Source organism: Lynx rufus, unplaced genomic scaffold (genome assembly GCF_022079265.1).
Source record: "Lynx rufus isolate CCGP_SWC_20201006 ecotype Redwood Valley unplaced genomic scaffold, mLynRuf1.p SCAF_6, whole genome shotgun sequence".
In the NCBI taxonomy this organism is placed as follows: Eukaryota; Metazoa; Chordata; class Mammalia; order Carnivora; family Felidae; genus Lynx; species Lynx rufus.
This window is the reverse complement of record NW_025814878.1, coordinates 6,296,874-6,323,430: the sequence shown is the minus strand read 5'-3', so window position 1 is coordinate 6,323,430 and position 26,557 is coordinate 6,296,874. Positions and strand designations below refer to the sequence as shown.

At 45.7% G+C, this 26,557-nt stretch overlaps 1 protein-coding gene across 3 annotated transcripts in view; it reads left to right on the top strand.

The window, feature by feature from the left end:
• TIAM2 (TIAM Rac1 associated GEF 2) overlaps positions 1-26,557 on the top strand; it is a 136,279-nt gene that overhangs the window by 73,482 nt on the left and 36,240 nt on the right. For all 3 annotated transcript variants that reach the window (XM_047102739.1, XM_047102740.1, XM_047102741.1), the window contains one exon: positions 22,511-22,614. In XM_047102739.1, the coding sequence (XP_046958695.1) occupies positions 22,511-22,614 (104 nt within the window). The remainder of the gene's footprint in view (positions 1-22,510; positions 22,615-26,557) is intronic.

The window sequence follows — 26,557 nt, the reverse complement described above, 5'->3', positions numbered from 1 at the left end:
TTTAAAATGCCATTAAATTGACTCTTGGCATACAAAAACAGGTGTCATAAAGCAAAAATCATGATGGAACTAATTAATTACTTGGTTATATTAGGGCCATCACTCAGTGACCCTGGGCTCTGTTACAGGCCTGAGTGTTCCGTATAACACATGCCTATGTCCGTTCATTGGATTCATTATTCTTAAGGGATACGTTCACTGCCTGTTATATCTCTATGTATTTTATCATAATAAGAAATCATTGCAGAGTCTGTAGCACTTTTGGTACTGTAAGAATAAATTTCTGTAGAAAGCAGCGGAAGTGGCAAATTTACCTTTTTTTTTTTTTTAAATAGTAACGATCAAGCAGGTCAGCTAAACTTATTTATTACCCCATTTGTTTGTTTTGTGCAGAAACAGTACAAAGAGGTCCTAGGTCAGAAAGCTGTTGTATTATTTATCCCAGGGAGCCATTCTAATGCTCGAAGCCTTTCTAACTTCCCTAAGGGATACCGATGCCTGTGCATACACGTGGCTCAGCTGGTCAGACTGGCCGTGCTTTTCCACAGCTGGTCTTCTTCCAGGTCCTTCCACAGCCACAGTACGTCCATCTGCTCGTCCGTCCCAAGACGGTGCTCTCCTGCCATCCGGGGAGAGCCCCCTGACCCCTCCCTGGTTTCCTGGGAGACCGTGTGCCCAGGGGGGCTGAATTGTTCTCTCTAGGATCCCGCCACCACCCTGTGCCTGGGGTTTTGCTGTCTCTGTCCCTTACTGTTCCACAATAACGTGTTTATGTTGGAAACAGAACAGCCATAATGGGCTGCTTCCCCAAACACTTGGCAAATTTATTTGCTTTCTTCATTTTCTTCTTTTTTTTTTAAGTCTATTTATTTTGAGAGAGTCGGTGTGAGTGGGGAGGGGCAGAAAGAGAGGGAGAGAGAGAATCCCAAGCAGGCTCCGTGCTGCCAGGGCAGAGCCCTGTGTGGGGCTGGAACTCACGAAACCGAGAGATGATCTGAGCTGAAGCCAAGAGTTGGACGCTTCACCGACTGAGCCACCCAGGCGCCCCTATTTCCTTTTTTGAAGTAGTTGTGTAGCTTATAAAGAAAGAAGATGCCTGTGAGTGAGCATCTCCAAAGGAAATCTGTGTGTGTTTAAGGATGGGGAAAAAGAAACTAAGGGGTAGTGCGGGGTGGGGAATTGGAAGAGGAAAAGACTGAGTCCCGCATTTGTGCGCCGTATCGCGGTTATACTCGGGAGCCTGCGTTTGTGAAGTGGGAGGTGGGATGGCGTGGTGGCAGGAACGCAGCCTCTGAGTCAGACCTGGATTCGAGTCCTGGCTGCGCTTGCCGGTTGTGCGACCGTGGGCGCAGGTGGGTAGCCAGACGCGCTGGCTTCCTTACCCACCGTGGGGACAGTCCTGAGGTGCGGACCAGTTCCTTGGGTGGTCCCTGAGGAATTGAGCCCCACTTGCATGTAGCAACCTCATTTGCACACCTTTTATGGGATTTCTCCCCTTTGGTCTCACCTTCCCTGTTCCCTCACTTGGGCCTCTTGGGATCACCTCCCAAATGAACTTGTAAACCCCTGCCCTTGGCTTGGACTCTGCTTCCGGGGGAGCCCGTACTGAAGACACTGAACCTTGATTTATCATCTGGAAGACGAGCTTTCACCCCTCAGCCGAATGGGTCACCGTGAGGGAGTCCACATCTGTGTGTGTCCAGCCCGGCTCCTTACGTGCAGGAATTCCAAACATGGAGTCTCCTCTTCCCTCTCCTATGTAGCTTCATGTTTTATTTAAAATTACCCTAGGGGCGCCTGGGTGGCTCAGTCGGTTAAGCGTCCAACTTCAGCTCAGGTCACGATCTTGTGGTCCGTGAGTTCGAGCCCCGCATCGGGCTCTGGGCTGATGGCTCAGAGCCTGGAACCTGTTTCCGATTCTGTGTCTCCCTCTCTCTCTGCCCCTCCCCCGTTCATGCTCTGTCTCTCTCTGTCTCAAAAATAAATAAACGTTAAAAAAAATTAAAAAAAAATAAAATTACCCTGTTGTCCTTTGGCCATTGAATTAGAAAAAGGTAGTCCCATTTTCTTGCTAAAAAAAAAAAAAATTAAGAATTACACAAAAGAAACAACTTAAATGACTTTGATAAGCAGTTTTTATATAATTTTGAGTTATAGTTAGGAGTGGGCATCTCAGAGTCTGCCTTTCCCCCAGTTTCATGTTCCCTTGGCATTACCCGAAGGCAGCCCAATACTTGAAAAGAAGGAAGATTTTCCCATTTTGTTTTCCTCTACCTGTTAATTGAAAGAAACAAACAAAAAATCCAAAAAAAACCACCCCAAAACCCAGCTGGTGCTCTGGAAGGGAAGACCTGTCTTTGTTGTTGTTGTTTAGAAACGTAAGAATATCAGAAGATAGAAGAAGTTGTTGAGCTGTTGTTTTGGTCCTATCTTGACTCTCCGTGAGGAATGTTTACTGACCCCGTATTGGGTGTTCAAAATGTGTGAGGCCCTGGGGACAAGCCACATTGAGTTTAGGGCTTTTGGTCTACTTTTGGTTTGGTTAGGTATCCAGAAATTTATCTTTTTTAGCTTTAGTCTCTTGATCAGGTTAGAGCAAACAGAACAAAACCCTTTATCCTTTACGTACCTGACTGAAGAAAAGTGCTGGCCACAGTAGCAGATCCTGAGGAACCAGGGCAGTGATTGTAGCTCGCTGTTCAGCATCTTTGCTTTTCTAGAAAAGAAGCATCCTACTGGTATTTAGGACTCATTGGTATGTATGATGTTGAGGAAAATGGTTCCCAGGCTTTGTGATGCTTAAGGCTCAACCTGATGAACTTGAAATGCACATTCCTGGGTCTGGCTGTCAGCTTCCTTCGGAAGTCTGGGGTCGCGTGAGCTTCCTTGTTAAGTGGGCTCATTCACGCTGCCCTGGGGCTATTACTCTAAAGGAGGCAGGTCTCTACCTGAGAGGTAGGACCTACCTTTTCTTGAACCCTTGTGTGCCAAGGGTTTGGGGATGAAATGAGATCATCTGTGTGAAGTTCTCAGCAAATGATAGCTGCTGTGTTGGTGTGGTGTTCTCTCAGTGAGGGTTATACTCCCCAAACCACCACCACTGTCCTAAGTGGCTCAGGATGTGGCAAGTTGACTTGTTAGCTCGAGTGTTCTGCAGCCCGCTCTCAGGAGACACTGGCCCGTTCAGCCAGCTGAGTACACCGAGAAGCAAAGAACTTCGCAGAGTCACTGGCTTGGCTGTGATCTTCCTGTGATCCTCTGTGAAGAGTGGAGTAGATAGGAACGCGTCGAGAATTGATGAGCATTCAGTATTAAGTTCCTTGGTTTCCTTAGAATGGATGACCGTTTGATCCCTGCTTTTAAGGGTTTGAATTTCTGTTCGGCTTACCCACAGTGGAAAGAGAGGAAATGTGTACATAGGCTGTGTTTGACTTTGAGCAGAAAAGTCCTCTGTAAAGACTTATTACAGAGAGGTTAATTTTGCCACCGGAATCCCCCAAAGAGGCTGGTGTTAGTTTTGAGCCAACAAGGCCGCCATTGAGTGAGTTGGGTGTGCGAGCCCTCATCACACCAGGTTCCTGTTAATGCCATTTTTGTGGTTTATATGGAAAATCTTTTCTGGGGTATACCATCTTTTGAGAAATTCCAACAGCTTTTAAGAGAGTCTCCTTGGGCATAGAGTTCCTGAAGAAAGTCTTTCTGTCAACACCAAGCTTGTTGTGGCATTAACGTAGTCTCTGTCCATAAACAGCGATTAACACTGTGCTGTGAAGGTCCAGGTATATTTGACAGGAGCCAAATAGAGACCTGTGTTCCTGCTCCCGCTTTGACAATATCAGCCCAGCAGTGCTTATCCGATGATGAAGGTAGTTGAAGCCTAAGGTTCTTTTTTTTTTAGTTCCTCACCCAGCTTTGAATCAGTCTCTTTCTAAAATTGATGTATGAGTAGTGTAGGTCACACTACCAGAAGCCACTTAGATGCAAATTTGCTCTTTGGAAGGAATTGCTCCTGGGACTGAACGTGCCCCTTCTACAGCTTTCCACCAGCGGAGGAATTCCAGAGCCAGCTCTGATGTGGCAAACTGACTAATTTCCTGTTTATGAGGATGAGGGCGCTTGGGCTTCCGTAGCCTGGTATAGGATGACGAACAGTGCTTAGCCCAGGGAGTGCTCTGTTTGTGCGTGAAACTGCTGTTACTGAGTCTGACTGGCTGACACCCCAGATCCCCAGATGTAAAAGCATATGAGTTCCTGAAGGTGTCTGGTGCATTAAAATTTGGTTTAAAAAAACCATGAGTGAGAAATACACCACTTTTACCAGGACACAGAGAACTTTGGTGTCAGAAATCTTTGTTCCTTATAATGGTGCCAAAGGTCGTTTTCCGTTTCATCAGTGGAAGTGAGCATGTGGATTTCTGAGCAGAGGAGGGAACTGTGGTCCCTAGATACTAATTCTTGTATAAAACAGTGTTGTAGAGGAATATGGTCCCCTTTTTCTCTTTCTTCGTCCTCCATTCACTTGTTTATTTAACAACTAGACAACGCTCTGCTAAATGTTGCAGGTACATAAAGATGAATTAATCATTATTTTCTATCCTCAAGAAGCTTATAGTTGAGTGGGAAAAGTAAAACACTTGTGAATAATAATTCACTGTTTAAGAAAAGAAAATTTTCAATAAAGAGTTAGAAGTTCAGCTCAAGTAGAATTCTCACTGATGTTTTTGTTTCTTTTGAGCAAAGAGTCCAAAACAGAGGCATGCAAAATTGGAGAAAGCTTAGCATTTGCTTTGAGCACTGCCGATGGACAGTTACCAATTGGGAGGTGTGTGGTGTGGGGTCCGGGGGACATTTCACGTACAGCATGCAACCTGGGACCCAGACCGCATGTAGAAGTCACCTTGCTAGTGTGTGAGCACGAAATAAAATTGGAAAGTCTTTTGGGGATTGTAGAAAACCCTAAATTTCAGGAATTTATATCATGTCATGTCCTGTGTCTGAAAAACATGGTGACTATTGCATTAATTACCCCTGCCTTGTATAAAATGCAGAGGATTTGTCTGGTCACTTTATGACCACTAATGCACAGCTTGAAACGTTTCTGGGTAGATACTCTGCCCCTTGCATATCTGCTTTATTATTCCATGACTATGGTTTCATTCCTTTGGGTCTTAAAGTATTGTTTTTAACGACCACAAGCCCCTTGCAAAATAAATACTCAAATGAATGTTTTTTGGGGGGAGAGGGGGAAAGAATGAATAAATGAATTATCATAGGTGTCCTGTAGAACCACAGTGTGCCTCAGCACATGAAGCCGTGGCCAGGAATGGTGTGGTCCTCACAGGTGTAGTTAGGGGAGTGGCGGGAGGAACCATGCTCTGCTGGCTTGTGGTAGGGAGGGTGCTGGTTAGGAGATGCCCTGCAGCATGGAGGATGAGGCCATCTCGGGACTGAGGGAGAAGCTGGTAAGTGAAGTTTGCCAGCATTGTGAGTTAAAAACCAGTCCTAGGTTATATCTGCTGACCTTAAATACAAATTCCTCTTTCAGGTAAAAATTGACAGACTTTCTCTAAAGAACACTATATGAAATTTCTGTGGGATATGTCACTTTTAATAGGCATTTGAGAGTTTGGGATGACTGGATCAAATATAGTCTCCTGTGCATGTGCAGTGAGCCGGGGTGCTATGCAGTAGTACTTCTGGGAAGCCGTTAGGTGGTGTTGGAAAGAGGAAACTCTATAGCCTGTTACGTAAAAGAAGAAAAAGATCTGACTGTTCCTGTGGATATGATGACTACTGACGGCTAGACGATGCCTGTCTGCATTTCCGTGTTTGCGCTTTGCGTTGGGTTTAAAGATGAATTGTGTTCCTGACCTTATTCTTCCTTGTGCAGGAATTGAGACCATCTGGAAGGACCATGTAGGGATATCTCCTTTTTAGTTTTCACTTTTGGAGACAGCTATATTGTGACTGTATCTCTAATTGTTCGGATTGGTAATACACGTGCCTTGTACGAAATTCCAGCAGTATGAAGGGTTACACAGTCCGAGCTGTGTAGGGAAGTGGTTAAGAGCGTGGACACTAGGCAGATGACCTGGGTTCAGTCTTGGTTCCGGGGTTGCCCCCTTACCAGCTGTGTGATCTTGGTTGGACAAGCCACTTAATTGGTCTGTGCTTAGTTTTTGCAACTGTAACACAGTCTAGGATCTTTAGGGGATTCATGAGCTAATTTTTGGAAAGAACTAGATTGTGCCTGGCACATAGTGAAGGCCACATAAGTGTTTGTTAACTAAATAACATAGATGAATTTCTCCCACTCTGTCCTTAGTCACCCATTTTGTCTCCCAGAGGTAACCGTTGGTCTTAGTTTCTTTCTCATTCTGGTCTGGAGACGCTTAAATGTTGGGGGATGTGGTGGGGTATTTTTCTGCTCTGTTTTATTACATTATCTTCGTACATGGCTATGTGAATATAGCAAAAGAAGTTACATGGCAAAAGAAACTTCAAAGATGTGATTAAATTAAGGATCATGAGATGGGGACATTATCCTGGATTATACGCACGGGCCCAGTGAAAGAGAGAGGCTGGAGAGTCAGAATTGGAGATGTGAGGACATAAGCAGATTAGAGTGATGTGGGCCTGGGAGCCAAGTAATGCATGCAGCTTCTCGAATTAGCAGAGGCATGGGAACAGATTCTCCCTTAGAGCCTCCAGATGGAATGCAGCCCAGCTGCCCATTTTAGTCTTCTGACCACCAGAACTGTAAGATAATAAATTTGAGTTAAAGTGTCAAGCACTGTGTTTGATGGAACAGGTACAAAAATAAAGAACCACAGTCCTACTGAGGCTGCTACAGTGAGGGAGGAGCAGATGACAGTGGGGGAGGAGCGGATGTGCCGACAGACCACAATCACAATCCGCCATAGTAATAGCTCTAGTCCTGCAGCTCCTAAACTTGTTGGTCTCCAGTCCTCAACTCTAGAAAATTGTCAAGGACCCCAAAGAGCTATTGTTATGCAGATTTTATCTATCAATGTTTATTATGTTAGACATTTAAAAAAATAGTTATTAAAATTTATTTTAAAGTAAGAATAATGAATCTAGTTCACATTAACATGATGAGCATATTTTTAGTGAACTGGCCTCCAAACCAAAAAAGAAAAAAAAAAGATCAGAAGAATAGTTTTGTTTTACATTTTTGCAGTCTCTTCAATGGGTGTCCTACTAGAAGACAGCTGGCTTTTAGGTCAGCTTCTGTGTTTCAGCCTATTGCAGTGTTTGTTTTCATGAAAGCGATATGAAGAAAATTCAGTCCCACACAGATACATAGTTGCAAAAGAGGTATTTTAATAATCTTTCAGATAATTGTGGATATCCTTCTTTAATATTACACCAAAACTCAACAAGTGGTAATTCCTTCAAAGTGAGTTGCAATGTGGGGTCTGAAACATAAATGGTGGACTTTTCTACTTGCTCCTATTAAAATCCATTGGCTTTACACTTCGAATGGATCTTTTAATCATGTGATTTTGTAACATGCAGTAGCTACTTGGAAAATATTAGGTTGCTAGGTTATTTAGGTCTTTCAAATATGGACATTTCACTGTACAACATTAAAATCACATTAATATCACCACCAGTTTCCTGTGGAAAAGCCTTGATGTATTGGAAAGCTATCAAGGTCACAGTGGTAAACACAAGTTTTCCCAGATTTGAAGTTTTGCTAGAAAGTTGGAGTTCTATCTATAATAGTCATATTTTTTCTTGGAAGTGATAGCCTCTTTTTTTTTTCATTTTATTTATTTAAAACAATTTTTTTAATGTTTATTCATTTTTAAGAGACACAGGGTGTGAGTGGGGGATGGGCTGAGAGAGAGAGAGAGAGAGAGAGAGAGAGAGAGAGAGAGAGAATCCAAAGCAGGCTCCAGGCTCTGAGCTGTCAGCACAGAGCCCGACACGGGCTTGAACCCACAAATTGTGAGATCATGACCTGAGCCAAAGTCAGATGCTTAACCGGCTGAGCCACCCAGGTGCTCATTTTATTTATTTACTTATTGAGAGAGCACTTATGTGCAGGTGGGGGAAAGGCGGGGGGGGGGGGGGAGGGAGAGAGAGAGAAAGAGAGGGGGAGAGAGAGAGGGGATCTTAAGTAGACTCCATGCTCATTGTGGAACTCCACATGGGGCTCCATCTCACAACTATGAGATTATGACCTGAGCCAAAATCAGGAGTTGGACACTTAACTGACTTAGCCACTCAGGTGCCCTCACTTTGTTCATTTTAAAGAAAATATTTTGTCAGTTATTTTTTTTGAGTAAACATAGTTTTATAGAAAACAAACAAAAAACGCAACTAGTTCAGCTTGCAACCCAGTGGTGTGAGTGCATTTTCTTGGAACAGCCATGGCAGAGAGCCATATGGATACTTCCCAAACGTGTTCCCAAGTGTTGAGTTTTAGTAAAATCAGCCATTTTTTCTGCTTCATTGAGGACATTTTTTGTTTGTTTATTTATTTTTGAGGCAGAGAGAGAGTGCAAGCAGGGGAGGGGCACGAACTGTGAGATCATGACCTGAACTGAAACCAGGAGTCGAACGTTTAACTGACTTAGCCATCCAGGCACCCCAGAACATTCTTAATGGACGCTGGCGTGTTCCCTGATGTAAGCATGGGGTAACGGCGTCAGTGGTGACCAGTACGGTTGTTGCCGCTGCTCTGACGCGTGCTGTGCCACTAGAAGGTCCACCCACGACTGTCCTGTGCCGCCATTGCAGATGTCCTCAAAAAAAGGCAGATGACGGCATTTTTATGAAAATCATCTTGAACTTGCAGACCATTTGCAAGGGTCTCAGTGACCCCCAGGAGTCTACAGACTACACTCTGAGAAGGGCTGTTAGTGTACATAAGGGGCAGCGATAACTCATGTTCTAGGTTCTCAGGGCCACTTCTGAGGGAGGGTCTCACTTGTGTTAAACCTGAAGAAAGCAGTGCATTCTGGGTACAGAGAAGTGGCAGAGGGTGGGGGTCAGGGTCTGGCTGTGGCAGATGCGGGAGTCATTCACGGTTTTTGGACAGTAACGTATGAACGGGGGAGGTGGAGAAGATAAGACTGGTGAAGGCCAGGTCACAAAGGCTCTTGTGTGCCAGGCAGGGAAGGCCTGGTGACGAGGAGCCAGGGGGAGGGGAGGGCAGGTGCACTGAAGCTGCTGATGGTCCAGCTGAGAAATGATACAGGTGTGGGCCAGGCTGGGATGGGGTTGAGGAGTGGGGGGCACTGTGGTGGCGAGACAGTCCCCGGGCTTCCCTCCACTTAGGTTGGCAGGGGTCATTGTCCTTCCTCAGCACAGGGTCTTTTGTATTTTATCACTAGTAAGTCACCAGACACGTAAGAGGAGCCACTCAATAAATATTTTGCTCAATCATAGGAATGAATGAATCAAGGATATAGGAATGACAGGACTTTAAGCTTTAAAAAATTTTTTAAAAATGGGGCACCTGGGTGGCTCGCTCGGTTAAGTGTCCGCCTTCGGCTCAGGTCATGATCTCACGGTTCAGAGTTCGAGCCCCGCATCAGGCTCTGTGCTGACGGCTCAGAGCCTGGAGCCTGCTTGGGATTCTGTGTCTCCCTCTTTTTCTGCTCCTCCCCTGCTCGTGTTCTGTCTCTCTCTCTCTCTCTCTCTCTCAAAAATAAAAACAAACAAAATAAAAGAAAACAAAACAAAACCCTCGAAGGTCTTGCATTTCCAATACTGATTTTTCAACAAGATGCTAATACTTAACATTATATCTTAAAATGTGGTTTAAAGTGCAGAAAATACACCTCGTAGCTAAGAAAGGAATCATGGCTTTGTTCAGGAGGCCGAGTTTGTGGCGGAAAGAATTTGACTTTGAAAAAACATTTTTCCATGAAGTTGGCAAATGAATCATGATGCTTGATTTTAATTTTGATCCTGAATTCAAACACAAAAGTTGTCCATGATGTGAGACTTGCCGTTTTCTACCCCGCTACTGCGGTGAGTACTCCTTACTCATGAGAGTGTCCGAGGCCAAGTGGAGAAACCTGGGGTCTCTTTTTTTAACTTTGCTTTAATTTATTCATTGAACAAATAAATTTGGTGGCTGCCTGTTCTGTGTCAGGCGCTGTTTTAGAGGTGCTGGAGATACAGCAGTGAACACAACAGGTAAAAACTCCTTGAGCACACGGAGCTTATATTTCAGTGTGTGGAAATGGATATAAGCAGTAAACGTAAGTAGATTATATCGTGTATGAACAGGTGATAAGTGTGATGGAAAACAAATAGATCAGGGGAGGCAGGACCAGGAGTAGAGATGGGGGCAGTTTGCAGTTGTAAATAGGGCACCAGTCGTTGTCGGTGAGACGGAGGCATCGGAACAGGCTTGGAGGTGAGGGATGGAGCCTTGGGGGCATCTGGAAGCAAAGCTTTCCAGGTGGAGGAACAACCACAGGTGCCCCAGGATGGGGATGTAAGTGGCATGTTTAAGGCAAATAGCCCAGCGTCCCTGGGTAAGAGAAAGGGGACTGGGGAGGTGAGGCCCAAGAGGACATGTGAGGCAGGATCAGGGAGGACTTGCCCAGTTCAGAGTCTGAAGAATAGGAGGGGCTGTCCATGTTTTGAGCAGACACGTGACATCATCTGACCAGGATTTTAAAAGGATCACTGACTATTGAGAACAGGCTGTCCGAGGCCAAGGGTGGGTTGAGGCTTTTGTAGCGATCCAGGTGGGACATGATGGAGCCTTTGCTCACAGTGGCGGCAGTGGAGGTACAGACAACAGAACTTGCTCAGAGATTGGGTGTGGGTGTCCAGGAAGGAGAGGAAGCAAGGGTGACTCCCAGGTTTGACCTTGAGCGACTGTTAGCGAGGAGTCGCCATCACCCAAGATGGGGAAGCTGTCGATAGAGTGGTTTTGGGGGAAGACCAGGACTTTACTTTGGAACACCTTGTGTTAAGCCTCTATGTTTATAGTGAATATTCCACCTGCTTCCAAAATGGCTTTAAAATGACTTATACTGAAAGGTCATATATAAAATTCCACAAAATTCATCAAAACTAGCAACATAAGGGGAAGGGGGGAGGAGATTTGAATGACATCTTGCCTACTTTAAAGGTTTTCAGGCATAGTATAGGGGCAAAAATATGTTCCTTTGTAAGAGAAAACGATGAAGTTTGAAATAGTGCAGCAAATTCTTTTCCTCTGACCCAGTTGGGTTGTGACTGGTTACATCTTATAAATTTATTTCTGATCCTACGGTTCTCAGCTCTGATTATCTGTTTATAAATTGTTCGTTCCCATGACATCTTTTAACACGTTAAGAGAAAATGTGACCAAGTTCACATTATCCAATTTTATGACTTGTGAGTAGCTCTGGGAAAAGTTACTTGGAAAGAAACACGAGAAATTGTTAGAAGAATTATTTTGTGTCCTTTGTGCGGAGGCCTGACCAGCCGCCCCTGGAGAGCGGGCAGACGCGGGACCGCGTAGAACAGTGTGCAGAATGCTCCTTCCTCCCAAATCTCTCAACGGGCTTCCTATAGAATCTGGAATTTCCAGGGAAGCACTGAGAAGCTTCTAAACATGGCTGTTCTCAGCTTTTTTACATTTACCTTCCCAACGCTAATTACTCCTAGATTGTCATCGGGGAATTTAATTCTGACTTTAGTGTTTCAGTTGGTAAATGACCCTGTCACACTTCTGTGAAGTGGAAGCACTTTTGCATAGTAGTGTTAGCAACATTATTTGAATGTCTGTTGAATTGTGTCATTCAGATGTTCTAGAAACGAGGGGGAAAAGGCTGAAAAATGCTGATAAGAAGCCTAGGTTTCATAAGCTTAATACCTGTGCCCCAGAAATGCCAGTCATCAGGTGTGCTCCAGCCAGGGAGCCCGTAGTGCCACACGGATGTCCTTTAGTCTCCGGTAGGCCAGTATGTGTTCACTGGGGAAGCAGAAGATTAAGGTATGTGGCCGGTGACTATGAACAGACATGTTATAATTTGTTAAGATCTCTGGGAATACAAGTCTTCACAGAACCCACAAACGCAGTCTTCACGCTTTTGGGATTGTATTCTGTGAGACGTAGGGGGCTGCCCACACGTCACCTTGGGGGATTGCGGACTCTTCCTCTTTTGAACTTGGTATTTCTGATATGGCAGCTATGACTTACTGCCTTGCAGTATCACTGTGTACTTAATGTTTATCTACTAGCTTGAAAATCCCTTGAGAAACAGAGACCTTGACGAATACCAAGATTCTTAAGACATGGAAGCCAGCACGATTCTTGGGAACAGCAGGTGTGTCCCTCAAATATCTATGAAGTGAAAGTAAGGTTCATAGGAGTCTCTTAATGTGAAGTAAAGGAGGTGTTCCTAAGAGTGGGTTCTGGGGGATAAAAAGAATCCTGGAGCATTCCTCGAAGCCTCCCAGTTTTCCTCCTTACAGATTTGACTGCAAGGGAGGCGTGCTGGGACTTTCTCAGAGTTCAAGTCTCTGCTCATCTGCACACATGTCTGAGGGGCTCTGGGATGGCCCATGATGCTGTTCGCTGAACCATATGCCCCAGCTGCAACGAGTTTGACTGCTTATCTCAGAAGAATGGCTTCCACCCTGGTCTGTGCTGCTCTGTAACTTCCAGGGGCTGATTGGTACCCTTGACATACGATTCTTTTGGCAGATAAACCCAAACCACAACTAAGAGGGAACAGTCTGTGTCACCACTGTAGGTCCATGTGGATAGTGAGATGTGTTTCAAGATGAATATGGGGGTAGTAACACGTCTGCAAGATTGGATCTGCAGTGAGGGGATCTGGATTGTAGCTCCAACCTTGGGCTTGACCTTGGGTGGGTTACTCTAACTCCAGTTCCCTCAACTCTTAAAATGAAGGATCAAACAAAACAATTTAGTGTTTTATTTTGTTTTTTCTCAGAAACTCAGTTATTTAATAGGCATAAAGCACCAATTGAAATGACACGGGAATGTGCATTTCTGACAAAAGCTTGCGAAGTGAAAAGAGCAAAGTAATTGATCAAGCATTCCATTTTGGTTTCGCAACAAACCTCATCACCTCTTTAAATAGCATCAGGTTTTGACTTCCACAGAGAAGGTGTTTGTTAAGGGTTCGTAATCATAGGCTGACTTGAATCTAAAGATCCCAAAGAAGTTTAAAAGCATTAATTACCCCTTACATCACCCTGATGGAGCAGAGATGTGTTATTACCATTTTACTTTCACAGCTGGGTAAATCAAGGCACAGAGACACATTAAACTGCTGGTAACTTGGACAAGGTCATGATCAGTGGTAGGGAGAGAAGTGTATCTTCGTGTTTCTCCGTCTAGGTAGGGGAAAGGCTTTTAACTCCTTTTTTTCCTTAAGTTTTTTTTAACGTTTGTTCATTTTTGAGAAACAGAGTATGAGTGGGGGAGGGGGCAGAGAGAGAGGGAGACACAGAATCTGAAGCAGGCTCCAGGCTCCAAGCTGTCAGCACAGAGCCCGACACAGGACTTGAACTCACAAACTGTGAGATCATGACCTGAGCCACCCAGGCACCCCTCCTTTTAAATATTTGTCTATTAACATACCTACGGAGACTGAAACCTAGTGATAACATGTGCTGCAGTAAAACAAATCCAGGTGTTAACCGAATTGGTAATGACCCTCCGTATTTGTATTCTTATCTGAAGGCTGGGATGGCGATTTGGAGCACACTGCCTTGTGTTTGGTGCTTTCTCACGTTAGGGGAAGGTCACTTGTTCAGTAATAGTTTCACTGTCATCATTCTTAATGTCTGTTTTAATAATTCACACTGATTTTCATGACCCTTTCAGTAAAGTGACTGTATATTTTGTGTAGTTTAGTTCCTTGGCACTCACACAGTGGACTTGAACTCTAATTTCTCTCCTGTAAAATCCACATTAACAGTCTTACCTTCTTTTTAAAAAAAAAATAAGTATTTACGTACAAAAAATTCACGTTTAAAGTGTACACATCAGTAGTTTTCAGTATATTCATGGAGTTGCGCAGCCATCACCACTAATTCCAGAATATTTTTGTCATCTCCAGAAGAAACCGTGGACCCATCAGCAGTCACCCCCACCGCCCCTCCCCCCAGCCCCTGACAGCCACTAATCTATTCTCTTTCTGTGGATGTGCCTGTTTCAGCTACTTCACGTAAGTGGAGTCGTATGCCATGTGGCCTGTTGTACCTGACTGCTTTCATTTAGCATGACGTTTTCTAGGTTCGTCCATGTTGTAGCATGAGGCAGTCACGGATTCCCCTTTATGGCTGAGTGGTACTCTGTTTTACCCTCTCGCAGTCCCACTGGGCAGTAGCCCTTCCTGGAAGGTGTTCCTCAGGTTTTCTTTCTCCTGTAGCACATCCCCTAATAGAATCGTGGGCATACTCTTGTTAGAAGTTTCCTTTCAGGGGCCTTAAGTACACCTAAGTAGTTTGGAAGGGTTTTGAACTTAAATTCTACTTTATTCAAATTCTTAAGTGTCTGAAATACAGTGGTGTGTATTTGTGGTGTGATTAAGTGCGGCATCTGGGGGTCTTCCTAGCTCTGGCAGATACCAGTTTCTTGTAGAACTGAAACCTTAGCTGGAGATCCCTCTTACCATTGACTGGTTTTCATTAGGGACCCTGATAAGGTACGATGCGAGGCCCTTTGCCTTCTTTCCTTGGGTTGCGTGCATGCCTCTGTCACAACCATAGCCTGCCTAGAAAATGAGAATGTGGATATACCTACTTCCCTTCTTGCCCCTTCTCAGAAGGCTCTTCTCCATTATTTGGCCTGGTGGTGGCCTGCAACCCATTCCTGCCCTGAAAACAGCTGCCGTTTTCCTGTTCCTTTAAAGGTTCTTTCAGGTGTTGGGGGTAGTTATAATAAGATAATTGACTTGAATCAGGGCAGCCTCCTATTAAGAAACATTTCCTGCCAGTATTTATTTCTCTCTGTCGATCACCTGAGACCTTGCATTGTTAGGAACATCACCAATTGGAATGTGAGCTCAAGTGAAATGGATTTGGAAGATTTATGAAATTTACATTTTTTGGCATGGTATTTGTGCTGTGATAGAATTTACTTCTTTGCCAGCTTAACAGTGACATTCAGACAGATGCTTTGATTTTTTTCTTGACACAGGAATAGTAACAATAATGAAATGTAGAGTCCCAGATATCTTGAGAAAAGTTGATCAATTTTTGTCTGTATCAGAAGTACATAGTGTCGCTGGTGATGTCTTTGTTAATGGTGCAGGAGGCCTTGACTGGCCTTGGAATGCAGTCAACTCAGAGTTGTTTTCTCTCGTTGAATAAAGAGTCCGTCTCTTTCAATTAAATGGTTTTATTTTCATTCTGTTTTACTGACCGATGATGAGTTGTGTTTGCCTAGATGACGGAGTACAGCACACGCCATTAATGAAAAGTGTCACGAATCACTGCATGTTAAGTAAAAGCATGCGTAAAATTTAGGGAAGTCTGAGTTAATTAAAAATAATGCCATACAAGGTCTGCACATTCAACCTTAAAAGTTGAGAGATTTTAAGCTTTTCGGTGCAAAGAAACTCAGTGTCCAGTGTGCTCCTGGCTCTGTGAGAAACTGTGTGTTGTGGGCACTAATGCAGAATTTTAGAACAGTGGGTGAAGCTTGGAGAAAACACAAGATCCATAAGGTGAAGGAATTCAGTTGGATAATTTCTAAGATTCTCTTCAGGTCTAAAATTTATAGATTTTCTACAAGCTGTTCATTTGTGGACTTACGTGGTAGAAATTCTGAGAAATTAAACAGAAATTGAATAGATTGAGTAGATTAAGAACATAAATCCCACAAACTATGTTCTCTGAATGTAAGTGGGTGTAAAATTATTAAAAGTCAAAGATGTACAACTGTAATGCCACTGGGGATAATGTAGTTACAAACGTAATAAAACCATTTATTATTTACTTGTAAATTCTTTGATATTATTTTCTAGATTTTTTTCAATCATCTTCATAGAATATTATCTTTCTATTGTTTCCACCTGGGGGGGGGCTACGGGTTAATGATTCATCAACTGAAAAACATTTTTGAGCCTAAGATGAGAGTCCCAGTTAAATATGCCACATTATTTATCTGAACACGGTACTGTCTTTTTAATTGCCTTATTAAGCATATTTCATTTTTCTTCAGGAAGCAAGGGAGCTAATATTACCATTGCACCTGCTCTCAGCTGCATGCCTGTGGTGCATTTTGCCTCCTCTGATGTCACGGACCTTCACAGAGATGAGGTTATAGACCTGGCAACAGGGAGAAGCAGAGATGGTTCTCGGCAGGGGCGGGCGCACTGCCCATCAGTGACATTTTGGAAGTTTAGGGATTCGTTTTGGTTTTCCTAATGAATGGAAGGAACATAGCATTTAGTGGTCGGGGGACGTGGTTACTGGATGTCCTGCATGTTCGAGTGAATTTCTCACACTGCAGAATTTTTCCCCGGGATATTCGTGTAGGTGAAATACTCGTGTAATTAGCTGAGCCAAGAACTGGCTTCATTTTACAAATGAACGCGGAGTATTTATTTCCCCACATCTGTAGGCTACTTGGAAATTTCTAGAAATGCAGCAGACCAGTAAACCAAGGGAAGTTTGTCCTTTATTTGGTCAGAGCTTGGCCAAAAGCTTTGATCGATTTGGAAAATCCGATCACTGGTGGCAGCACCTCTTATGCATTCGAATCCACCAAGGCGCACTGCACTGGCTTGGGGCTGTGATGAAGCGGAGATACTCACTGTGATTCTTTGCAGTGCGGATGCTGGACAGGCTTCTAGAGTGGTTGCAACCAAGCATTTTCATATGGAAACACACATTTTTAAAAATGGCAAATTCCTTTCCATTTTTTTTTTCCTCCTTGTGTTACCATTAGGGCATGATATTGCTTTTTGTGAAACTGCCTGTTGAGGTAGTTTATATTATGTATGAATGTTGTTATTTCAGGATAGTATTGAAAGAGGGGCTTTGGATGTGGTGATAACTGAGAAGCTGCACCACAGTGCGTGCTTCAAAGCACGAGAAAGCATCGTTTAAAAATAATTTCCATTCTCGTTGCCTCCTCTTTTAGTGTACTTCTAACGAATTCTTAGCCCACAAACCAGAAGCATGTTCCCTGATGGTAGGACTACCGCCATCAGTTTATCCAAAAGGTCCGATTGTAGCTCACAGGTGAAAACATTCTGGTTTCTTGTTTGGAGCCTCGGGGTTTGCGATCATCTTGCGGTTTTAGCTCAGTGTCTCAAATAGTGGCTCTTTCTAAGAACGCAAGTGGCATTCCCAGCCTTTGCCATGGGGGGTTCTGGATCATTCTTTCCCAGGGGCCAGTTGTCCGTCCTCTGGAGGCCGCTCCTGACTACTGCGGGCAGTGTGCCTCGCCCGCCCTCCTCGCAGCCAGAAGCTGCCTGGTGGCTCTGCCACCTGGGTGGCTGTCCTGGGACTGGGAACAACTTCCTGTCTCTTCCCTTGCTCCGCCTGGTTGAGTAAGGAGGAGCGGGCAGCCAGCAAGACCAGGTTTATGAGACGGCCCGGCTCGGTGAACCAGACGTCCAGGCTGCCTGCTGAGCAAGCACAGCGAGAGTTCCTGAGCGGTAGCGGCAGACGGGAGACCGGCGGGGACACCGCCATGAGCCCGAGCCCTTCCCAGGCTTCCCAGTGGCATCCAGTCCCACAGACTTCCCACTCCACGTGCCTGCCGCATCAGCACCCGTATGGCCTGGCGCTTCCTGTGGCCATGGGGGAAATAAACGACGAAGCCCGCGCTCCTGCCTATTAGCTGGGCTACGTTGGATTTGAATTCACACTACCAGCTGTGTGGGCAAGGCAACCTTAACATTAGCGTGTCCTGACGTTTCTGTTTTTAAGTTGATCCCCAGGATGATACTTGAACACAGTTTTGGCTCTGTAGTTGTAAAGGGCTTGGGATTCCCAGCTGCTTGGCTGACAGTGGTACCAGCAGGGTCTCTGCTGCCACACAGGACAGGAAGACACTGGGTTATTAGATGTCTCCCACCTGGACCCTTACGTTTCCTTGCTTGGCCATAGGGAACGGGAGGGCGGGGACGGTCGGTCACCTTCCAGGAGAGCCTGCCTCGTGTGTCGTCACTCTTGAGATATGCTTGTTTTTGGAGGAGGGAGATGTCTGAGGCTGGTCTCACGCACGGCACTTGGCGTAGTACCCGGTACCCAGGGGGTGTGCAGAGCTCAGCAGCCATCCGATGAGGGAGGACCTGAATGGAACGAGCAGGTCCAAACGTATGGCCCGGCTGGTTGCAGCTCTGTCACGCACCCGCCGTGTCGAAGGCCCTGTCCGTCGTGTTGCATGTTAGATGTGTCACGTGGCCTGCCCTCACCCCAAATCGTTAATTTCCACGATGAATAAGATGAGAGAGATAGGGTGTATTTACCGGATACAAATAGAGATCTTGACTTGAATTTATGATTTTGCTATTTTTCATCATTTATAATCATCTTGGCCGCCCGAGATTTCCGGAGCAGGTCTGAACTTCCGAATTGGAGTGTGCTGAGCATGAGCGGGGCGGGAGGCACGTGCCTACTGTTTTAGGGGAAAAGTGCCCTAACACGTGTCCTGGCGAGTACAGCCACACCAGGAGGCTGTCCCGAGGTGAGAGGCCAGTTTTCCGCTTGGGACGGGAAGGATATATTTACTCACTTTGGCAGCTGGTGCTCAGGACGTGGGCGGACTATAAGTGGGCTACACGTAGGCACTTGGCACCTAGGACAGGATGTCAGTGCGGCGCCTGTTTAAAACAGCTTTGTAAGTAAGCATTCGCATTTTACCGGCCTGCACTTTTTTTGTTTTTTCTTTTTTGAAGAGCCCGGTCTGCTCTTCTCCCAAGGCTTACTTTGTTCTCATTTCTCCTCTCGAACACCAAGGGCACACTAGTTTTTATGGGGATACAGGTCTTGGCGAAACTTGAGGCTCCCTGAGCTGGGGTCCGAACCTGTGGGCCCTCCAGCTTGGTTTCCCCTGTGCCTTGTGTCCAGGACAGCATCGGTGCGTTGCTGGTGGGTAGGGACAGGAGTCGGTCACCGCAGAGACTCGATTTCTGCCCGTTTACCATCCCGCCTCTGTGAAATTTGGGTGGTGTAACAGCTCTGAGGCTTCCCGTCTCACTCAGGAGCCGTCCGAAACTGCTTCCACCGCTCAGATCCCTGGGGCCAGCCTCAGTGGGAGTTGGTTCCCGAGATCCAGTCTGTCTGCGCTCGTGCCTCACGGAGGATCTAAGATGTACCCAATGGCTCTCTGAGGTTAAAGGGGACCAAGGGTGATAGGGGAGCCTCACCGATGCACAGCAAAGCCTTGTTTCCTGAGGTGGGCGGAGTTTTGACCTCAGAAAGGGTAGCCGGTGTTCTGTTCCCAGGTAACCGTTTTGCCTTTGTGAGAGGGGCAAAGCTTCAGGAGCGTTCAGCGTTTCAGTTCTGAAGTTTTGTGGATATGTTGAACAGATGACTCAGAATTCACTTGACACCCACTTTTGACACCAGCCGTGTCATTTTCCCCAGCATCCGTCTGGCTCCTCCAGGCTCCTTATGCCCGTGCCACGTCTGAGATCTTCGGGGGACTCGAGGTCTCCCTCATCTTTGTACCCCCAGCGCTTAGGACATACCTGCTACGTAGCAGGTGCTGTAGACCTCTTCGTCATGAATAAACGTCTTGATTTTGTCCTCATTCTTGTCCTTGATACAACTCTTTGGAGATGCTGACACTCCTTATTTACGAGGTAAAGGCAGCAGTAATGGCGACCCGATCCTCTTGCCTCGCTAAGGTGCTGTTACACCGTATGGCTTCTGTCACGTTGCTCCTTCTTAGTCTCCTTACGCTCCTCTGTTATTTCTGAATGAAGAGAGGTGTGTCCTCTGAGGGCCTCTTTTCCCCCACACGCTCTGATTGGCCTTACTGGGGTTCTCTCCTTGGTCTCCTTCATGCCTCGCTCTGCCCGTAGCTTCACTGCCGGCTACAGCCTGACGACTCCAGACCCACATTCCCATGTGGACTTTCCTGGACGGCCGGACTCCTGACCGTCTCCCACTGGACGGCCCACATGCATCTCAGACTCAGAACTGCCACAGCTAAGCTCGTGAGTTCTACTCCGACCCTTCCTGTTGCCCATCCATCCTGTCACCTGAGGCATAAAACCAGGTCCTGTGCTGTCTCCTTTCCAGATCTCCTTATGTGAGACAGGCAGCAAAGAGGACCCCCGTGGGGTCTACCTGCTCAGATTTCTGTGTCTGCTTCTTTTCTTTGCTCTTCCTCTATCGAATACTGAGTTCATTTGGGTCTTTCTACCTCGTACCTGTAGTGTGGCTGTGACTGTCTGACTGTTTTTCTCCCAAAGGCTTGCCCTCTGTCAACCCCTCTGTCACAGGGCACCCTCCCCCCTTCTCCACTGCAGTCACGCTCAGCACATTTCCACACAGTGCTGGGCTCTTCCTGTGATTTGCCTTTAGTCAGCTGCCTCCTGCTTCTGGAACCCTCTCTCCCCACTGCTCACTGGTCATGATCAGCCTTAAGGACAAATAGATACCTCCAAGATTGAAAGACTCTGCTTACGCAGAGTTCCCTTTGCTATTAAATCTTTCAGGGTCTTTTGCAGAATTAACTTCCTGACTGTCCCCACCGTGTGGACTTTTCTCATATCACGTGTAACGCGTCACCTCCTCCAGGGCTGGAAGCTCACCTTAAGCATAGTGATCGCATCTCCTTCATTTTTGTATCCCTAGCACCTAGCACAGTGCCTGGGAAACAGGAAGTGCTCAAAAAGGGAATGTTGAACGGATGGATGAAAAGGTGCATTTGTGCTAAATACACCAGGAACACTGGCTGTTTTTTGTGGTTCTTGTCAGTTGGTCTCCCTTAAACACAGGTGCACACGGCAGCATAACGAGGCAGTGAGGGAGGAACTTTGGGCTCCTTTTGGCTCAGGGACCAATCTTCCCATGCAGTCCGCCTGCTGGTGCCTGGACTGCCTCTGCGGTTTGGTGTTAGGGGCCTGGAAGAAGCAAACCCGAGCATCCCCACCTGTCACTGCTGCCTGAAATTTTCCCGGGGATGTCTCCTGCATCTGTGATCAGCACTGCCTTCTCCAGGCTAACTGACTCCAAAAATAAGTGTGACTTGAACTATCTGCTGCTTTTCTGGGTAGGGTTGGAATTTTGGAAGAGGTAAAAGGAAGAAGAAATTAGAGCTCCAGAATTCTGTAGACTGTTCAGATGTTTTCTTTAGGTCTCCTCTTGTCTTAGAAGCAAGTGCCTGTGTACTGGCTGGTTATATCAGCATGGATCATGGACCAGCATTCCTATGCATGAGTTTCACCAATTTTCTCGGGCTCCCATAGCTTCTAAAGATCTCCTAGAGACGAGTGTCCTGGCTCCCATCATGCCGGATGGTTTCTTTGTCAACATCTATCTATGCCTGGTCAGGCTAGATCACCTCAGACAGGTTTAAGATCAGTGACATCTTGTTGTAGCTGGGATCAGAAACCATCTGGCTTCACCTGTTTGAGGGGACAACCTACCAAATACAAGAGTTAGAATAGAAACCTGTGTTCTATTTTGACAAAGACTAGTCTCTCTGTCCTTCTTAAATTTGTTAATTTGAGAGCCATTGGAAAGAATTGGGCTTGGCAGGTGTGTATGGCTGTAGGTTGGAAAAGTGCAAGCTCTCCTTACCTTTGATATTACTTCCTAATCATTACTCTGCAAGTTGACAAAGTTTTACTATTCCTTATGGGACTTTCAATTCAGGATAAAATTGATGTCAGAAAAAGAAGAATTAAGCTTTCAAATGAGCAAGTTTTGGGGTGTAATAAGAGTCTGTGATACTGTATCATTGGTTTCCCAAGATAATCCTGGTGATTTTGCCCTCACTTTGCCAAAAATAGGGAAGTACCAACAATGATCACTGGTGTTTGATTTTTGGTCCAAATAAATTACTCAAGGTCAGGGCTTAGTGAAGTACTGTTTACACAGAAATAGAGTGACAAGGCATTTAAGTCACTGTTTTGTTTTTTTTTTAATGTTTCTTTATTTTTGAGAGAGCATATTGGGGAGGGGCAGAGAGAGCAGGACAGGATCCGAAGCAGGCTCTGTGCTGACAGCATTGAGCCCGATGCACGGCTCGAACTCACGAACGGCAGGATCATGACCTGAACCGAAGTCGGACGCTCAACTGACAAGGTCACCCAGGTGCCCCTAAGTCACTGTTTTGATTGGTCATTGGTCACCTTTGACTGAAAGTGGCAGGAGATGTTGCTGCTTCGTTAGTGACAGCCCAGGTCCGTTTCAGAAGACCAGCTTGTGTCGTTAAGGCTCACGGCTGTGCGCTGCCCGCTAGGCTGTTGGTTGCTGTTTCCTTTCATCTCTTTGTTTATCTGAACCCTTACACCAGCCGTTATTATTCTCTGCAAAGGGCCAACTCACTTTAATGTGTGTTTTGTCACTTTCTATGCAGATTTCAGCAACGTCCCTGACATCACAACTGGCCTGAAAAGGAGTCAGACTGATGGTGCCCTGGCCCAGGTTCCCCACGGGGAGAAAACGGGGCAGACGTTCGGGGTAAGATGCTGTCCCAAATCTTAAAAGAGGGACCCGGCCGGCAAGGGTGAATTCCCACCTCCACCTGAGGTGGGGAAACAACATAGGGTTATCCGATCCCTAGGTCCACCACCTGAAACAAACATCTGTTTTTGCCTTAAGGGAAATAGTTTCCTTATTTAGTCGAAGTGAAGTACGTTAGGACAGACCAACAAAGGAAACCTAAGCTCAGGCTTTCTGAAAGTCATGTTTAATGAGTCTCATTTCTTTCCTACTTTTTTTTTTTTTTTTTGGCCAAAGATAAATTATTTTTGTAATGTTGTCACTTTGTTGTGGTAAAATATATATATAAGCATAAACTTTTGTATTTTAACCATTTTTAATGTTTATTTTTGAGAGAGAGAGAGAGAGTGAATGGGAGAGGGGCAGAGAGAGAGGGAGACACAGAATCTCAAGCAGGCTCCAGGCTCTGAGCTGTCAGCCCAGAGCCCGATGTGGGGCTTGAACTGATCAACTATGAGATCATGACCTGAGCTGAAGTTGGATGGATGCTTAACCAACTGGGCCACCCAGATACCCTTATTTTAACCATTTGTAAGTGCACACTGCAGTGGTGTTACTTACATAAGGTCACAATATGGGGCAGCCATTACCATTACCCATTTCAGAACTTTCGCATCAGGCCAAACAGAAACTCTGCACCCATTAGACCATAACTCCCATTCAGAGCTTCCACACCCCCCACCGCCAACCCTGACCCCACGTTGCCTCTATTTCATTTCCTGCATCATTTGCCTGTTTTAAGTCCCTCGTATAAGTGTGACCATACATCATTTGTCCTTTTGTGTCTGGTTTATTTCACTTAGCATGTTTTCAAGTTCATCATGTTGTAACAGGTGTCAGAATTTCACTTCTTTTGAAGGCTGAATTATATTCCATTGTCGTAAATGCTGCATTTTGTGTATTTGTTCATCTGTTGGTAAACATGTGGTTTGTTTCCACTGTTTGACTCTTATGAATAATGCTGCAGTGAAGATTGGTATACAAATATCTGTCTGAATCCTTGTTTTCAGTTCTTTTGGATATACATCTAGGAGTGGAATTGCTAGGTCATCTGGTCATTCTGTTTAGCCTTTTGAGGAACAGCCCACCTGTGTTCTTCAGGGCTGCACCATTTTCCGTGACACTGACGGGCACCGTGCATGAGGGTTCTAATTTCTCTATATCCTCGCTGACACTTGTTATATTCCATGCCTTTCCTACATTTGTGTGTGTGTGTGTGAGAGAGAGAGCGAGCGCGCACGTGTGCACAGGGGAGGAGCAGAGGAAGAGGGAGAGACAGAACCTTAAGTAGGCTGTATGCTGAGGCTCAGTCTCACAACCCTGGGATCATGACCTGAGTAGAAATCAAGAGTCGGATGCTTAACCGGCCGAGCCACCCAGGCGCCCCTCCTACATTTTCAATTGTTCATAGACCTCCTTTCAGAAATGGTCTAATTGACATGATCTGTTTTAATACGTAGTCCAGTTTTAGTTGATTTTGACATAACCCTCTTTTCAAATTCTTGCTTTTGTCTTACATGTGAAATAAGAATGGAGCTATATAAGCTATGACAAGTATTAAAACGTACGGTCTGCTCAGTTAGACTAATACTGCTAGGGCCAATCCCTTTGGGGAGCGGCCATGTGGCACACCCTTTGGTGATGGTCACTGTGGAAAAGGGGATCGGGTTGGAGCCTGCCTGCTTCAGGTGATGGGCTCTCACCTCCCACCTCTTCTTCCTCTCACCCTCCTTGCACTGGGCCCCCATTCCTGATTCACCTCCTTTGAAGTCTCTCTTCTTTCTGATTCCTCCCATAAAACACTCAGGTGCCTGTTCTGGTCTGGCTGTGCCCCCAGGATGCAGTTTCTTCTACTAGCCTGAAATTGTCCACATTTTTAGTCTTAGGTCTCTGTTCTGTCTCTAGTGAGTTGTTTACTTTTGGGAACCCAAAATTATAGCTAAGTTATTTTTTTTAAGTAATGCCCCCCAGAGCACCAATTGGAAGTGTTTCGATTGCTTTGGCTAAAATTTGTAAATAAACAAACAGACACACACACACACACACACACACACAAAACCCAAACATTTCTGAAACACTTTAGAAGCTAGGCTGTCTATTTAGGGTAAGTGTGCCTGAGGGGTGCTGGCACAGTGTGGCAGCTTGGGGGAAATCACTTAACACCACGAGGGATAATGATTTCCTCTCTGTTGCAGTCTACTTGAGTTCCATATTCAAGTTCTTAAGAAGGAAATTAAGTTCTTTCTTCGAATTTTATTTTAAGATTCCATAACATAAATACGCAAAAGTTACCCGCGTGGAGGCTATTCCCAACTCTGTCAGTTAACAACGCCGGTCACAGCTAAACAGAGCGTTTACCAAACGAACATCGGCACGTTAGGTAGAAATTTTAGGAAAAGGAGGAAAGCTGTGGTTCAGCTTGAAACTGGAGCTATCTGAGCTTGGTTGTCATTGCTAACGTGGTTAAAGGAGAAAGCGAAGAACGCAGAAGAAAACAATATCGAAAGAACATGATCGTGGGGAGCCTTACTGTCAATGGCTTTCAAGCCTGGAGTAACCATCATCTTTCCTTTGTCAGATCTGAAGCCCCTCTACCGGTCTGTAACGGTGGATTTCAGTACATTTCTCAACAGTTCTAGTGAAATGCCTGGCAGTTCCTTAGTTCACACATTCTTTGTCCCTCGGGTGACCATCAAAAGTATACACACTGTGATGTGTATTAGTGAAAAGAAAGTTTGGAATTTGAGAACTAAAAGACACCGTCTTCTGTATTCATATTTTCAGCCCCCTGGGAACATCAGGTTATGTCTGAAAGCAGTCTTTTTCTGTTTTCCAGTGGTGGTTTTAGAGTTCTGCGATGTGTGTCCACATATTGGGTGTGGATGTTTTGGGCGTGGCCCAGGCCTGTCCCACGGTGCCCACAGGAGGTGGTCGCTCTCCAGAGAGGAGACCAGTCTCTGTCTCCCTGGCTTCCCGCTCTGGCCCCTCGAGTCTTCTCAGGGGTCATTAACTTCTTTTCAGATTAGACCCTGGTTGAACCCGAGTTGTTTGGGATATTTTACTAATACTATTCTAGACCTTGAAATAAGGAATAATTTCCCTTGAAAAGCAAGTGCAGCCTGGCTTGATGAAGCACAGCTGTAAGTGGGGCTTTTGACAGCCCCACAATTTCTACAAATGGTTCATAATTGATTGCCTTCTTTCTCTTCAAGGGTGCCTATTACTGTCACAGCTCTTTGTGTGCCCTTGTCAACCTCTCCCGTGTGGGGGCTCCTTTTTCCCCCCTAGCATTGTTAGCAATTAGCCTGCACTATTGTAATAGTTTGGATTTTGAAAGGAATAAACAGTTTCTCTTTGGGTGAGGGGGTTGAGAGAGTTTCTGGGTTGTTCTGGGAGCTTGAGGTGTGTTAAGCAGTCCCTGCGGAAATACTGCCTGTGTTCCGTTTCCCTCTCTCTGAGCTGACTCTGAAACTGTGGTACTTTGCGGCTCCGGGGGCTCTGAGTGTGCCCTAACCCGGTGTCTGCCCAGAGCCGGCTGGCTGGGCACGGGGTGGGAATCTAGAAGGAGGGGGGTGAGCTTCCCCAGCCAGCAGCGCTGCCTCAGAGGAAGAGCTTGGTGGCGCTAGGACGTCCTTGCGAATGTGACTTGGAACAACAGTTTGGGAGGGAGAGAGCAGAGGGAGAGAACGTGCCTCTTCCTCATTTCCCAACGGCAGGCAGACCTTAGATGCAATCGCTTCTCCCAGAGGGAGCAGGTTTCTTTGAACTTTACCTTCCGATGCACAGCGTGTAAGTAAGCGAGGGCTTTGATCTCAGGGGGTGGATTCTGACCCAAGCGTGGGCTCGCTTGCATGCTTTCCTTTTTCTCTGTCTTGAAAGTTGATTTTACTCTAACATGTCT